This window comes from Doryrhamphus excisus, chromosome 22 (genome assembly GCF_030265055.1).
Source record: "Doryrhamphus excisus isolate RoL2022-K1 chromosome 22, RoL_Dexc_1.0, whole genome shotgun sequence".
Taxonomy (NCBI): domain Eukaryota; kingdom Metazoa; phylum Chordata; class Actinopteri; order Syngnathiformes; family Syngnathidae; genus Doryrhamphus; species Doryrhamphus excisus.
The window spans coordinates 6915294-6927509 of record NC_080487.1 but is presented as its reverse complement, the minus strand read 5'-3'; the positions used below and the strand labels follow the sequence as shown (position 1 = coordinate 6927509).

The window sequence follows — 12216 nt, the reverse complement described above, 5'->3', positions numbered from 1 at the left end:
TCACCAATTTTAGGATCAACAAATTTCATATCAACATTCAATAACAAAAGACAGATAAAGATAACAAACAGTAAAAAGAGACAACAATGAAAAGTCATAAATAAAATAAAAATACATCAAATACATTAATGATCCTTTGTTGAGTATACTTTAGGAATGGATCATTTGCCTTAAATGACAAAAATAATGACTTCTTTTTTGTCAAACATTCCAAATAGCCGAGTGGTTAGCATGCAGGTCACACGGCACAACAGATTTGTACTTCTTAGTTTTAAAATTACATATGACACATCATAGGCCGCAGCCTATACGTACATATATAAAACTATATATAAACTATATTTAAAACTATAAAACATGTTATGTGTGTGCACTTTGCAGCAAGCCTGACTGAATCAGGACTGGAGCCGCACCGGATTCGGTGTGAGCCCGGGGTTAGGAATAATTGGATGAGAAATGTAGTTTACCCTCATTTTCCTTATTTACTACAGTAAATTGGATGCATTGTCTTGTATTTGTGGCTGGAGTTTATTCTTTGAATGGCACATTCTACTTATTGGTACATCAATAATAATAATAATAAAATAATTGTCGGAATAAATCACCGTAAGGCAAAGGTTAAAGGTATAGGTGCAAAAGATGGCCGAGGGAGTGAAATAAATAACCTAATATCATGATGTTGTAACCAGTATAACCAAATACAGAGCATGTGTTTATTTATTGTAGGAATTATAATAATGAAAGAGAGCATAAAAAGGCGAAAGAGATAGTTGGTATGGTAGTCGATTATATTTTATGGGGATATAGACTCTAAAAATAGGAAAAAAACGCCGAAAGAAACAAAATACATACAGTATATATGAAATAGCTTGGAATGCTTTTACATCGTCTTGCCAGAAGGTGGCGGTAATGCCAATAAACCGCCAACCGCCGCCAACACACAACAAAAGAAGAAGCAGATGAAGCGGAAGACGAACAAAAATAATATGAATGAATCCTCGCCTGCCTTGCATTTTTTAAGAATGGAGAAAAACTTCTGCCAGTGGAAGAAACAATGTCTAGACAAAGTGGACCTGAGTAGGAAAGGCGTTGTGGATGAAGATGTCGTCCATATTGTGTCGCTGCTTAATAGTTACGAGGAATATTTCACCACCAGTTCATGCTCCGGACGAATTATCATCATTGACAAGGTGAGCCGAGTCTTATTTTCACTATAAATATAAATATTTCAATATTGAATCAACTTTTGCTTTGTAAAAAATGTCCGAATGTTTTTCCACTGGAAGAATATCAAAATGTTTCACATAGCATTATACAGTACTGTAATGACCCGTAGGGGTATTGTGTGTTATGCATTGTGTTTGCGCATGTGTAAGAGATATGTTCCGGAGTTGGGAAGGAAAAGGGGTGACGGACAGGAAGTGAGTCAGAAACCGCATGTTTGGTAGTTGTAGGCGTGGGTTACGGCCGGGACAGTAGCCTTTGTTAGGAAGCTTGGTTCTTTTGACCTTAATCAAAAAAATGGCTGTTGTTCCTCCCGTCTGGTCTGGTGTTTGGCTGAGCGTAGAGTGTTACAGTACCTTTATAGCAGGGGTCTCAAACTCAATTTACTTGGGGGCCACTGGAGCTCGGGTCTAGGTGAGACTGGGCCGCATCAGGTTTTCAAAAAACAAAACAAAAAACAAAAACGCATTTATTAAAAACAAAAAAAATTAAAAAAAACTTTGCTCTGGTTCCGGGCGGCACGGTGGTCTAGGGGTTAGCGCACAGACCTCACAGCTAGGAGACTAGGGTTCAATCCCACCCTCGGGCATCTCTGTGTGGAGTTTGCATGTTCTCTCCGTGTATGCGTGGGTTTTCTCCGGGTACTCCGGTTTCCTCCCACATTCCAAAAACATGCTAGGTTAATTGGCCACTCCAAATTGTCCACAGGTATGAATGTGAGTGTGAATGGTTGTTTGTCTATATGTGCCCTGTGATTGGCTGGCGACCAGTCCAGGGTGTACCCCGCCTTACGCCCGAAGACAGCTGGGATAGGCTCCAGCACCCCCCGCGAGGAAAAGCGGTAGAAAATGAATGAATGCTCTGGTTCCAATTTTCTACAATAAAAGCTCTGATAAAACATTCCACTGTTTTCAAATATCTTACTTTTTATTTTTCTACACAAAATAAGATGAAATATAAATAAACAAATCAAGAATAAAGAAAATCAATCAGTAATAAATAAATATAATAATAATAAAAAAACGGCAAATAATAAAAACTTAAGAAACCACATATAGTTGGTGGGTAGACAAATTATTTTTTTCAGATTAAAATGAACAAAGCATTATTAGAGCCCTGTAGACATGACAAAACACGACTATAGTCACATTTATACTCTTTTTATTTACAACATATTGCGCAACTGCAAGGTCTTGAGACACATGCTAACTCGCAAACTAGAGAGCTAGCGACCTAAACGGTAGCCTTCAAGTTATTTCCTTTAAACTTAAATAGCCAGAAACTTACCACTTCCACACGGATAGGGAGGATAACTATTAACAGTTATTTAAGCTTTAACATGAACATTAATCAAACGTAATAATTTTTTCTGGGTACATGATACCATACAGCATCCATATCAAACTTGCGCGGGCCGCACTAACATTAAACTTTCATATCAAGGCGGGGGCCTCAAACTCAAATTTAGCCCGCGGGCCGCGTGTTTGAGACCCCTGTTTTATAGAACACATAGAACATAGAACAAGCTGACCTTCATTCTTGTGTGGTTCTGTCTGAAGGCTCCAGAAAGTGTTGTCGTCCAGAAGAAGAACCTTGTCTGGCTGTTGGTCTCGCATAGTAAATGCACATTTGATGACATGGTGAGGATCAATCACTAACGCCATCGTTAGAATGGAATGTTGCGGGTACGACTCCCAGATGAGAATTCTATGCTTTGCCTTTTCAGATGTCCGCCCTGGCCAACTCTTGTGGAAATGCTGTGCTGAAGTTTGAGCCCTTTGTGATGCATGTACAGTGTCGGAGAATGGATGATGCTCACTTATTGGTTAGCAGCTTTCTTTATTATGTTACACTTTGATTCATGTGATGAGTCTATGGTAATTAGCACCTCAATCTTCTTCCTACGGGCTTTGCGTGCTGTCTGTGGGTTTGAAAATGAATGCAGGCCATGTATGTGTCTCTTGCAATTTTCCCCATTTTTTCATGTCACCAACATCATGATGTAACTCCTTAAAGTGCACTTACAAACTGAATCATGACTCCTATTGAATACATTGATAATGCTGCAGAAAATGTAACATGAATTGAACATGAAAGATTAAATTTAATTAAAATTTATTTATTAAATTTATTTATTACATGGTCCCAAAAAAGGACCATGTATTAATAAGGGTATAAAAATAAATCTTTGTAAAAATGTATCTTATGGAGATCCATGCGGTCATATTAAAAATAAAATTGAATTAAATTAAATTAAATGTAATTTTACAGACCAAAAAAAGGACCATGTAATAATAAGGGTATAAAAATAAATGTATCTGATGGAGATCCATGCGGTGATATCAAAAAATAAAATTGATTTAAATTGAATTAAATTAAATGAAATTTTATTTAATTTTATTCAATAAAATTGAATAACATTGAATTGAATTTTAATCAATAAAATCGAATTAAATTAAATTAAATTTTATTCAATTTTATTTTATTTTTTGTTATCACCGCATGGGTCTCCATCAGATACATTTATTTTTATACCCTTATTATTACATGCTCCTTTTTTGGGTCTGTACGTTAAGGTGAGAAAATTGTTGGCAATTTCAAAAAAAAGTATCAAACCGTAACACAAATGTATGAAACCGATCTGTGATTTTTGTTCATCATCGCCTCCCCTAACATATATATGTATATAATTTCACCCTGCACATTTAGAACTGCCATTCCCATCTGTTCATGTCCTTCATCAAGCAGGAAGTGTCCAGATATCGAACTCATGCAATCCGTCTTTTTTTGTCGTTTAGCTCTCAACAGCTCTTCAGTCCGGTTTCAAAAACTCTGGTCTCACTGCAAGCAAGAAAGGGAAGATCATCACGGTACTGTCAATACACGCAGTATATTAGTACAGTAAACCTCGGATATATCGGACTCGGATATATCGGAAATTCGCTCACAACGGACAGATAAAAAAGAACCGATTTTTCTGTAATGCATTTCCAATAAAAATTAATTGCATATATCGGATTTTTTATAACGGATTTCGCCTATTTCGGACAAAATCTCCAGTCCCGTTCCAATGCATTTCCATTAAATTTCCCTCGCATATATCGGATGGCCGCATCGTGGCGCTCCGATTCGCCGAATCGTGACAGGCCGCTATACGACGTCATTTGCAGCGTTTGCAGCATTGCCTGCGTGTCCAGGTACATTGGAAACATAGTCAAGGAAGTGCCTTTTTATAACGGATAAAATCCGATATATGCGTAAAACGGACATTTTCCGGTATACGCATATAACAGATTTCGCTTATATCGGACAAAACCAGTGGGAACAATTGAATCCGATATATCCGAGGTTTACTGTACATAAAAAAAAAAAAAGACCCCTGACATTTTGTATGCTAACTGGGAAAATGTATGCAAACCAAGGCATTTGGGTGTAATTTTGGATGTCAACCTGAAAACATGCTAACCAGGGTTCCAGAGGTGTTTACTCCTTACATTACAGCAAATATTTGATATGTCATTAAAGAAAGGACATATTGCTACAATGCAATATAGTCAGTATACAGCTTGGACAACAGTGTATGCTAATGCTAATTGGCTCAATTAGTACGCTCAATCAGGTGTCTTACATTTGCTGTGATGGAACTCCGGTCACTAAAATTTCAACATGGCACCTCTTGGCAAGTAACTGTCTGTGTTGCTCTATATAAAGATGTTGTAGGCTATCGGAAGATTATGTCTACATTTCGTGATGAAGCAGCTAGAAGCTAATCATACTGAACTATGGCATCGCTACTGTGAACGATAATACACATAATATGGAAGTGGCAGTGTATCAGGAGGGATTGGAACTGCACATGAAGTGCTCTAAGCACACTGTAAACCTTTCAATCCAACCTGCCTCAGTGTTCCCAGGGTCATTCAATTAATTTTGTTTAACTTTTCCAAACAGTGCATGTACAGTAATACCAGAAAAGTCATTAATCGCCGTCTTTATAAAATCACTAAATTCTTCATCAAATTCGGAATTGAACAGCCTCATGATTTCTTCATCACACACTTTGTCAGCCTCTCTGTGGCACTTTCATTTCAAGGAAAATTATCCCTTGTGCTGTCCTCTGGAAATGACACTTTTCACAGCATATGCTCAATACATTTCCTGCAAACAGAAATGACAGCCTCAAGTCTTTTTGATACCACAAGGAGGGGTGGATGAGACCTGTATTTTCTGGAGTATAAGTCGCTCCGGAGTATAAGTCGCACAAGGCCAAAAATTCATCATTAGGTAGAAAAAAACATACATAAGTTGCATTTTTTGCGGGTAATTTATTTTCCAAACTGTTTTTTTCCAAAACAGACATTACGTCCTCTTGGAAGGCAAGTTCTAACAATAAAAGAATAGAGAACAGGCTGAATAGGTGTAAGATATGCTAACACAATGGTTATTCAGCTACACAAAAAATAAACATGAACAGAAAAGGTGTCCAGTGTTTATGGAGCATAAACACTTTCTTATTTATAAGTCGCTCTGGAGTATAAGTCGCAGGAACAGCCAACCTATGAAAAAAAGTGCGACTAGTAGTCCGGAAAATACGGTACTTTTCAATAGGTGCAAAACTTACAATTTTTGTCCAAAAACGATGGCTTTTATTTTTAATTTGTGGACCGATTTTTTTTTATTATTTGTATTTTGTTCAACAAAAGTGGGCTATTTTTCCCAGAAAACAAATGTTACTCCCCCCCCACCCCCCCCCCCCCCCAAAAAAAAAACATCCTACTAGCATGACGTTGACTTAATCGTATGATTTCGGATCAACATTTGCAGTAAAGGTTTCCTATTTGTGCCATATAATGGTTTTGTATTTTGTTTTTGCTAGGCAGTCCGCTGCACCCACAGCCTGGAGGTTCCTCTCAGCAACCAAGGCAGACTCTTGGTTTCTCATGAATATATTCATTTTTTAACCCAGATAGCCAATCAAAAGATGGAAGACAATTTAAAACAAATCGAAAGGTGGGTCTTCCTATGTTGTCATGAAGCTAACTTTTTGAGGCATCAATGGAAATCAGCACAATGATGTCTTTTCCGATATTTTTTCCAGGTTTTACCAGAACATCCAGACCGCTTTGACGGCAACCAACCAACCAAAAGTCCTGCATGATTCCAAATGGCATGAATTAAAGCAACCTCCTTGCATGGATTTGGAAAAGACGGAACAGGACAAAGACGATGAACACTAAATTTCTGGATTTACCTTAAAAAGTGGAAATTTGTAAATCTGAAAATCTGGTGTTTTTTTCTGTAGAAAATACACCTTGTTTACCCTAAGAGGGTAGTACATGTTAATACATGTAAAATGTATGTCTTTATGCTTCACTGAGAAGGTTTTTCGTTAGCCGGTCCTTGAACTAACCACAAAAGCTTTTTGCGATACTGCCATTGTGGGGGAGAGTGGACTCTATGTGTGTTAGGTAGGTTCGCTGGAGCACCTCATCCACACCAGAATTCCGGTCAGAGAGTGAGCAGGGCTCGACAATAACGATGTACCGATGGCCCGGGGCAAGTTAAAACCAAATTGGGGCAAGTAAATCCAATCAGTGATATTCCCGTCGGGCAAGTGCACTTTGGAATGCCGTACTGCGAAGAGTTTTTTTTTAAAGCGGTTCTTGTTGGGTGTTGGTAAAACACGGACTGCGTAATTCCAGTGGTAATTTGCAAACCAATCCTTGCAAATCTTGAAATGGACCAATCATTACAATTACATTACAATGAAATTGTAATGTAATTACATTAACAATGAGGGAATTTACAATAGCCATAGCTTTAAAAAATGAATAAATACATCTGTTCATGTCATGTTATTGTCATTAATGGTTACTGGTTACATCACTTGCACTTTCCGTTTCCAAAGGGTATCCAAGGTGACTGCAGTCTTTGATCACCACATCCTGGCAAACGGATTATTACCACCTTGCTGCTACAACCTTGTTACACTCCGACAGCTAAGCCTTTCTCCATTTGCACTATGCCGCTTGGGGGTGGGGGGGTGGGGGTGTTTTTTCGGCATTGTGGGGGCCACATGGAGAATGAAAAGTGACATTTTAATCAGTCTGACAACAAAGATGCTTTCACATGTATCCCAAGAAGCTGTTTGAATGATGGAAAATACATCACAGCTAACTTTTGATCCTCCTTTTCCTCCTTTATTCCTTTCATACACACAAGCAAAAGGCTTGTGTGGTGTTGCATCATATGGATAGCTCCTAGAAAAAGTCCATGCCTTTTTCTCTGAGGTTTGCACTGGGTCAGTGGGGCCGATGCCCAACACTCACATTCACCCTGGACTACAAAAGACGTGAAATGAGAGTGATGACTTCCATTGTTAAATAGTAAATCCATTGTATAAAAGACATGCATCATCTAGCAAAACATATTTTTCAAATGATTCATGAGTCAACTTATGCAGGGACAAAAAGCAGACTAACAAACTCCATTGAACATCTTAGGATGAAAATGCTGTCAGTTCTGGGATGCTAGCTTTGTCATTAGCATATCATACACATCCGTGTATTTCTAGATGTGTGGGAAAAAAAAGCTCCATCTAATTTGTCCACCAGAGGGCGCTGTTAGTAAAGAATGAAATAAACTGTCAAATGGAAGTCGAGCGGTCATGTCAATTCAGACGCTCTAGCCTCCAGCACACTTCCTGGTTGTGTCACGTGTTGTCATGTTTACACTGACGTCATGACAGACCCGATGGGAGGAGCTACCTGACAAGCCGCATCCGTGACGCCTCCAAAAAGCTCCAGCAAGGTTTTCTATCCATGCTGTCAGCAGGTAGTAACAGATACATTTATGCTAACACGTCATACGTGGAGTATTTTAGTATAACCTCCTTCCTAAAGTGCATTGGTTTCACATAGCAACATAGAAAGGAATGCTACACCTAGCATTAGGAGCCAGTGTGTGCTGAAGCTAGTCGCTAGCTGTGGCCCCAAGGTGTCACTACGCCATTGGCGTCGTTCTTGTCCCTAACAATGTACTTCATATGCACATTATAGATATTTTTTGCGTTTTCCATAAGGCTTTCTCAGTGTGAAACAACCATGTAAATAAACCAGGGGTGTCAAACTCATGCCATGGAGGACCAGGACTTCTTTCCAGTCGGTCACTAAAGCAGGTCATTTTAATAATTAACCCTCTTCCGGTTTGAGAGAAGGAGATCATCAATTAAATAACCTGCTGGAGAAACTGGTTGGAAAGAATACATGCAATACTTCCGCCTTCTGTCGACACGTGATCTAAACAAAGATCGCGATCAACTCACCTTGTGACTACAAAGAAGACCATGGCTTCTAAGAATGATTTACTTTAACAAATTAGAAAGCCCCGCTTTCGCAGAGCATCAAAAAATTGAATAAAACTCTTGCTGTTCCTCCCCACGGAAATCTTTAGTAAAAGGCGAAAGATTTATACGATCTGAAGAGAAACAAGAGTGTACTGTGGAAATGCCGGCGCCGTGGTCACCCCATTCCGACACCTACAAGTGTTAGTGACGGTGCAGACCAAACTATGTCACTTGATTTAAGAAGCAGCACACAATGCAGGCGTTGAGTGAGCTGACTTGTTAAACAGCGCCCTCTGTTGTTCTCTCGAATGCAGCACACGACACCATTCCGTTTTGGATAGAAAAATAGTTAAAATTTCCTGTTATTAGTCATTTTTCACTGTGTTGTAAATAAACATTGTACCCCCTCATATTCGCAATTTCATTTCTCGGCTTTGAAATATTTATTTGACTAGTAGCGTTTAAATAATACTTTAACTAAGAAGCCGCGTACAGGCGTTGAAATGTATGAGTTGCGAAATAACGCCCTCTGTGGGCAACACGGTGTGACACTATTTATTTTATCACGTTTATTCAGTGGTTTCAGAGTCATTGTTTTCAACACGAGAGAAAGCCCCGCTTTCGCAGGGCATCAAAAAATTGGATAAAACTCTTGTTGTTCCTCCCCACGGAAATCTTTAGTAAAAGGCGAAAGATTTATACGATCTGAAGAGAAACAAGAGTGTACTGTCAAAATGCCGGCGCCGTGGTCACCCCATTCAGACACCTACAAATGTGAGTGACGGTGCAAAGTCTAAATCTTATTAACTCCAGTGATTACCATGTAGTATTACTACTGTATAGCAATACAATCACTTCCCATCTAAACTCATTCCATACAAGCATACAGGCATGTAATAAGTTATATTTTCTACGACGCAAGGGATTCTGGGAGGACAGCAGGATTTCCGGGTATGCTACAAACACACTAGCTGGTTAGCTCTTTGACGATAACACATCTGTCCGTCAATATGATAGTTGGATTCAACTAAATAAGTATAGTATGAATATAATTTAGAAGAACAGTTAGTTTCCAGTTTAGCTAACGCTTTAGTGATGTGGAGGGCTACCGGAAGTACCTTTGCTAGTTCGTGAGTGAACTCGGAGCTTCAGCATAAAACCACGATCAAACGATTAAACTTTAAGTTGTAAACATTGTTGGCAAAAAGTTATGCCCTCTTGTAAATCTGTGAACATATATAATTTTAATGAGAACTTCACAAAAGGTATAATTCCACAATTGTTGAACTTGATGCTTTGAGACTTTTATTTTCGCGAATATGACAACATGTCCGTGTTTGCAATAAACTTTAGGTAACAAAACAACGACATCTTGTGCCTGTTCAGCCTTTATACTGGTAAGGAGTTCACTGGACAGGGGAAGGAAAGACGGAGTGAATAAGATTTAAACTTTGCACCGTCACTAAAACGTGTAGGTGTCGGAGTGGGGTGACCACGGCGCCAACAGTCCCACAGTACACTCTTGTTTCTCTTCATATCGTATAAATCTTTCGCCTTTTACTAAAGATTTCCGTGGGGAGGAACAGCAAGAGTTTTATTCAATTTTTTGATGCCCTGCGAAAGCGGGGCTTTCTCTCTTGTTAAAGTCAATGGCCGTCTTAAATATAAGTTAGTGGAATAGTATAATGACAGTTGCACGATGTAGCCCGCAGAGGGCGCAGCTCCACAACTCACTAATACATTATACGCTGCTTCTTAGTTACTATTTCATAGTTAGTACTATTTAAATGCTACTAGATAAATATTTTAAAGCCGAGCGAATGAAATTGCAAATATGAGGGAGTACACTGTTTATTTACAACACAGTGAAAGATGACTAACAGGAAACTAACTATTTTACTATTCAAAACGGAACGGTGTCGTGTGCTGCATTGTAGATCCAACAGAGGGCGATGTTTAACAAGTCAGCTCACTCAACGCCTGCATTGTGTGCTGCTTCTTAAATCAAGTGACATAGTTTGGTCTGCACCGTCACTAACACTTGTAGATGTCGGAAAGGGGTGACCACGGCGCCGGCATTTCCACAGTACACTCTTGTTTCTCTTCAGATCGTATAAATCTTTCGCCTTTTACTAAAGATTTCCGTGGGGAGGAACAGCAAGAGTTTTGTTCAATTTTTTGATGCTCTGCGAAAGCGGGGCTTTCAATCTTGTAACAATCAATCATTAGACGCCGTTTATGATTACTTACCCCATCAAGTTGGAGTCGCCAATGAACGTGTCTGTTTTCGGAAAGTGGGAGGAAGTTAGCCGGAGAAAAGCCACGACTTAACACAGGATGTGACCAGAAGCAGTCATTTATAAAACCTGCTCAACGCACAAAACTGGGCTTGAAAGTTGCGTGCGCAACTTCCTACTCAAAGGTTGCGATGTATTTCATAAAGGAAAGTTGCATTGAGGTGAATCTTTATAATAATCCTTACTGAATGTTCCTAAATAGGCTTTAATTCACATACATTTAGAATTTAAAATCATAAACTCATCTTATTTTGAGCTGACACTGTCATAAAAACATGTTTGTGTTAGTGTGAGAGGTCTGTCTCGCTCATTTTTGAACCTTTGTGTGCTAGTTTAAGAGCTAATATGCTAATAAAGAAGAATGGCAATGCAAAAATATGCTTGTTGACTGTATTGTTTTAAATAATGGCTCATAGTTCCTTTTACATAAAATTTGATGCAATTATCGTTTACCACAAAGAGGTTTTCCCCTACTTATTATAGATATTAAATTTAAATAAGCTTTTGTGGCAATGTTAAAACTAATACGTTTATATATTGAAATAAATAACATGTCGTTAGTAGGGTCGGGTGAATGGGGAGGGCGCCATTCTGATCAGTCCATTGTGGTGAAGAGAGAGCGAAGCCAAAAGGCCAAGTTACCGGTGTGTCTCCGTTCCTACTCTCACCCAAGGTCATGACCTTTGGGTAGAGACTGAAAGGACAAGATTCCGGGTACAAGTGGCTGTAATGAGTTTTCACCACAATGCAAGCAACGTCACCTGGGAGAGACTCAGAGTAGAACTGCTACTCCTCTCACATTGAGAGGACCCAGATGAGGCGGTGCGGGCATCTGGTTAGGACGCCTCCCCGAGGAGGTGTTCAGGACATGTCCAACCGGAAGACCCAGGACACGGCGAGACTATGGCCTGAGAGGAGAGGGAAGAAGCCTGTGTTTTGGCAGTTAGTTTTAATGTAACAAAATGGCACTTAACATGGAATATCAGGATAATGACATTTTTGAGAAATACAGACATGAATAATCAAGCTAGAAGTTTGAACGGGAACACTACAACACAAAATGCACACAAAGGGAGACATCAACTGAGCCATAATGCAGAATGTTTGCTTATTTGCTTATGTGTATATAAACGTGTATATAAACTTCTTAAATCAAGTGACATAGTTTGGTCTGCACCGTCACTAACACTTGTAGATGTCGGAATGGGGTGACCACGGCGCCGGCATTTCCACAGTACACTCTTGTTTCTCTTCAGATCGTATAAATCTTTCGCCTTTTACTAAAGATTTCCGTGGGGAGGAACAGCAAGAGTTTTATTCAATTTTTTGATGCTCTGCGAAAGCGGGGCT

The 12216-nt window shown here is 39.2% G+C and overlaps 1 protein-coding gene and 5 non-coding genes across 6 annotated transcripts; 4 read left to right on the top strand and 2 right to left on the bottom strand.

Moving 5' to 3' along the window:
- The first annotated feature begins 943 nt into the window (after window positions 1-943).
- tyw3 (tRNA-yW synthesizing protein 3 homolog (S. cerevisiae)) lies at window positions 944-7245 on the top strand. Its single transcript, XM_058061631.1, has 6 exons — window positions 944-1190; window positions 2784-2864; window positions 2951-3049; window positions 4023-4094; window positions 6101-6234; window positions 6323-7245. The coding sequence occupies exons 1-6, from the start codon at window positions 960-962 to the stop codon at window positions 6459-6461; spliced, it is 756 nt and encodes a 251-aa protein (XP_057917614.1). The 5' UTR covers window positions 944-959; the 3' UTR covers window positions 6462-7245.
- A 1361-nt stretch (window positions 7246-8606) lies between these two features.
- LOC131110069 (U5 spliceosomal RNA) lies at window positions 8607-8720 on the bottom strand. The gene has a single exon (XR_009120833.1). It is a non-coding gene; the product is annotated as a U5 spliceosomal RNA (small nuclear RNA).
- Window positions 8721-9180: 460 nt separating this feature from the next.
- Window positions 9181-9294, bottom strand: LOC131110076 (U5 spliceosomal RNA). Its single transcript, XR_009120840.1, has one exon. It is a non-coding gene; the product is annotated as a U5 spliceosomal RNA (small nuclear RNA).
- A 791-nt stretch (window positions 9295-10085) lies between these two features.
- Window positions 10086-10199, top strand: LOC131110075 (U5 spliceosomal RNA). The gene has a single exon (XR_009120839.1). It is a non-coding gene; the product is annotated as a U5 spliceosomal RNA (small nuclear RNA).
- A 458-nt stretch (window positions 10200-10657) lies between these two features.
- On the top strand, window positions 10658-10771 carry LOC131110071 (U5 spliceosomal RNA). The gene has a single exon (XR_009120835.1). It is a non-coding gene; the product is annotated as a U5 spliceosomal RNA (small nuclear RNA).
- A 1331-nt stretch (window positions 10772-12102) lies between these two features.
- On the top strand, window positions 12103-12216 carry LOC131110068 (U5 spliceosomal RNA). Its single transcript, XR_009120832.1, has one exon. It is a non-coding gene; the product is annotated as a U5 spliceosomal RNA (small nuclear RNA).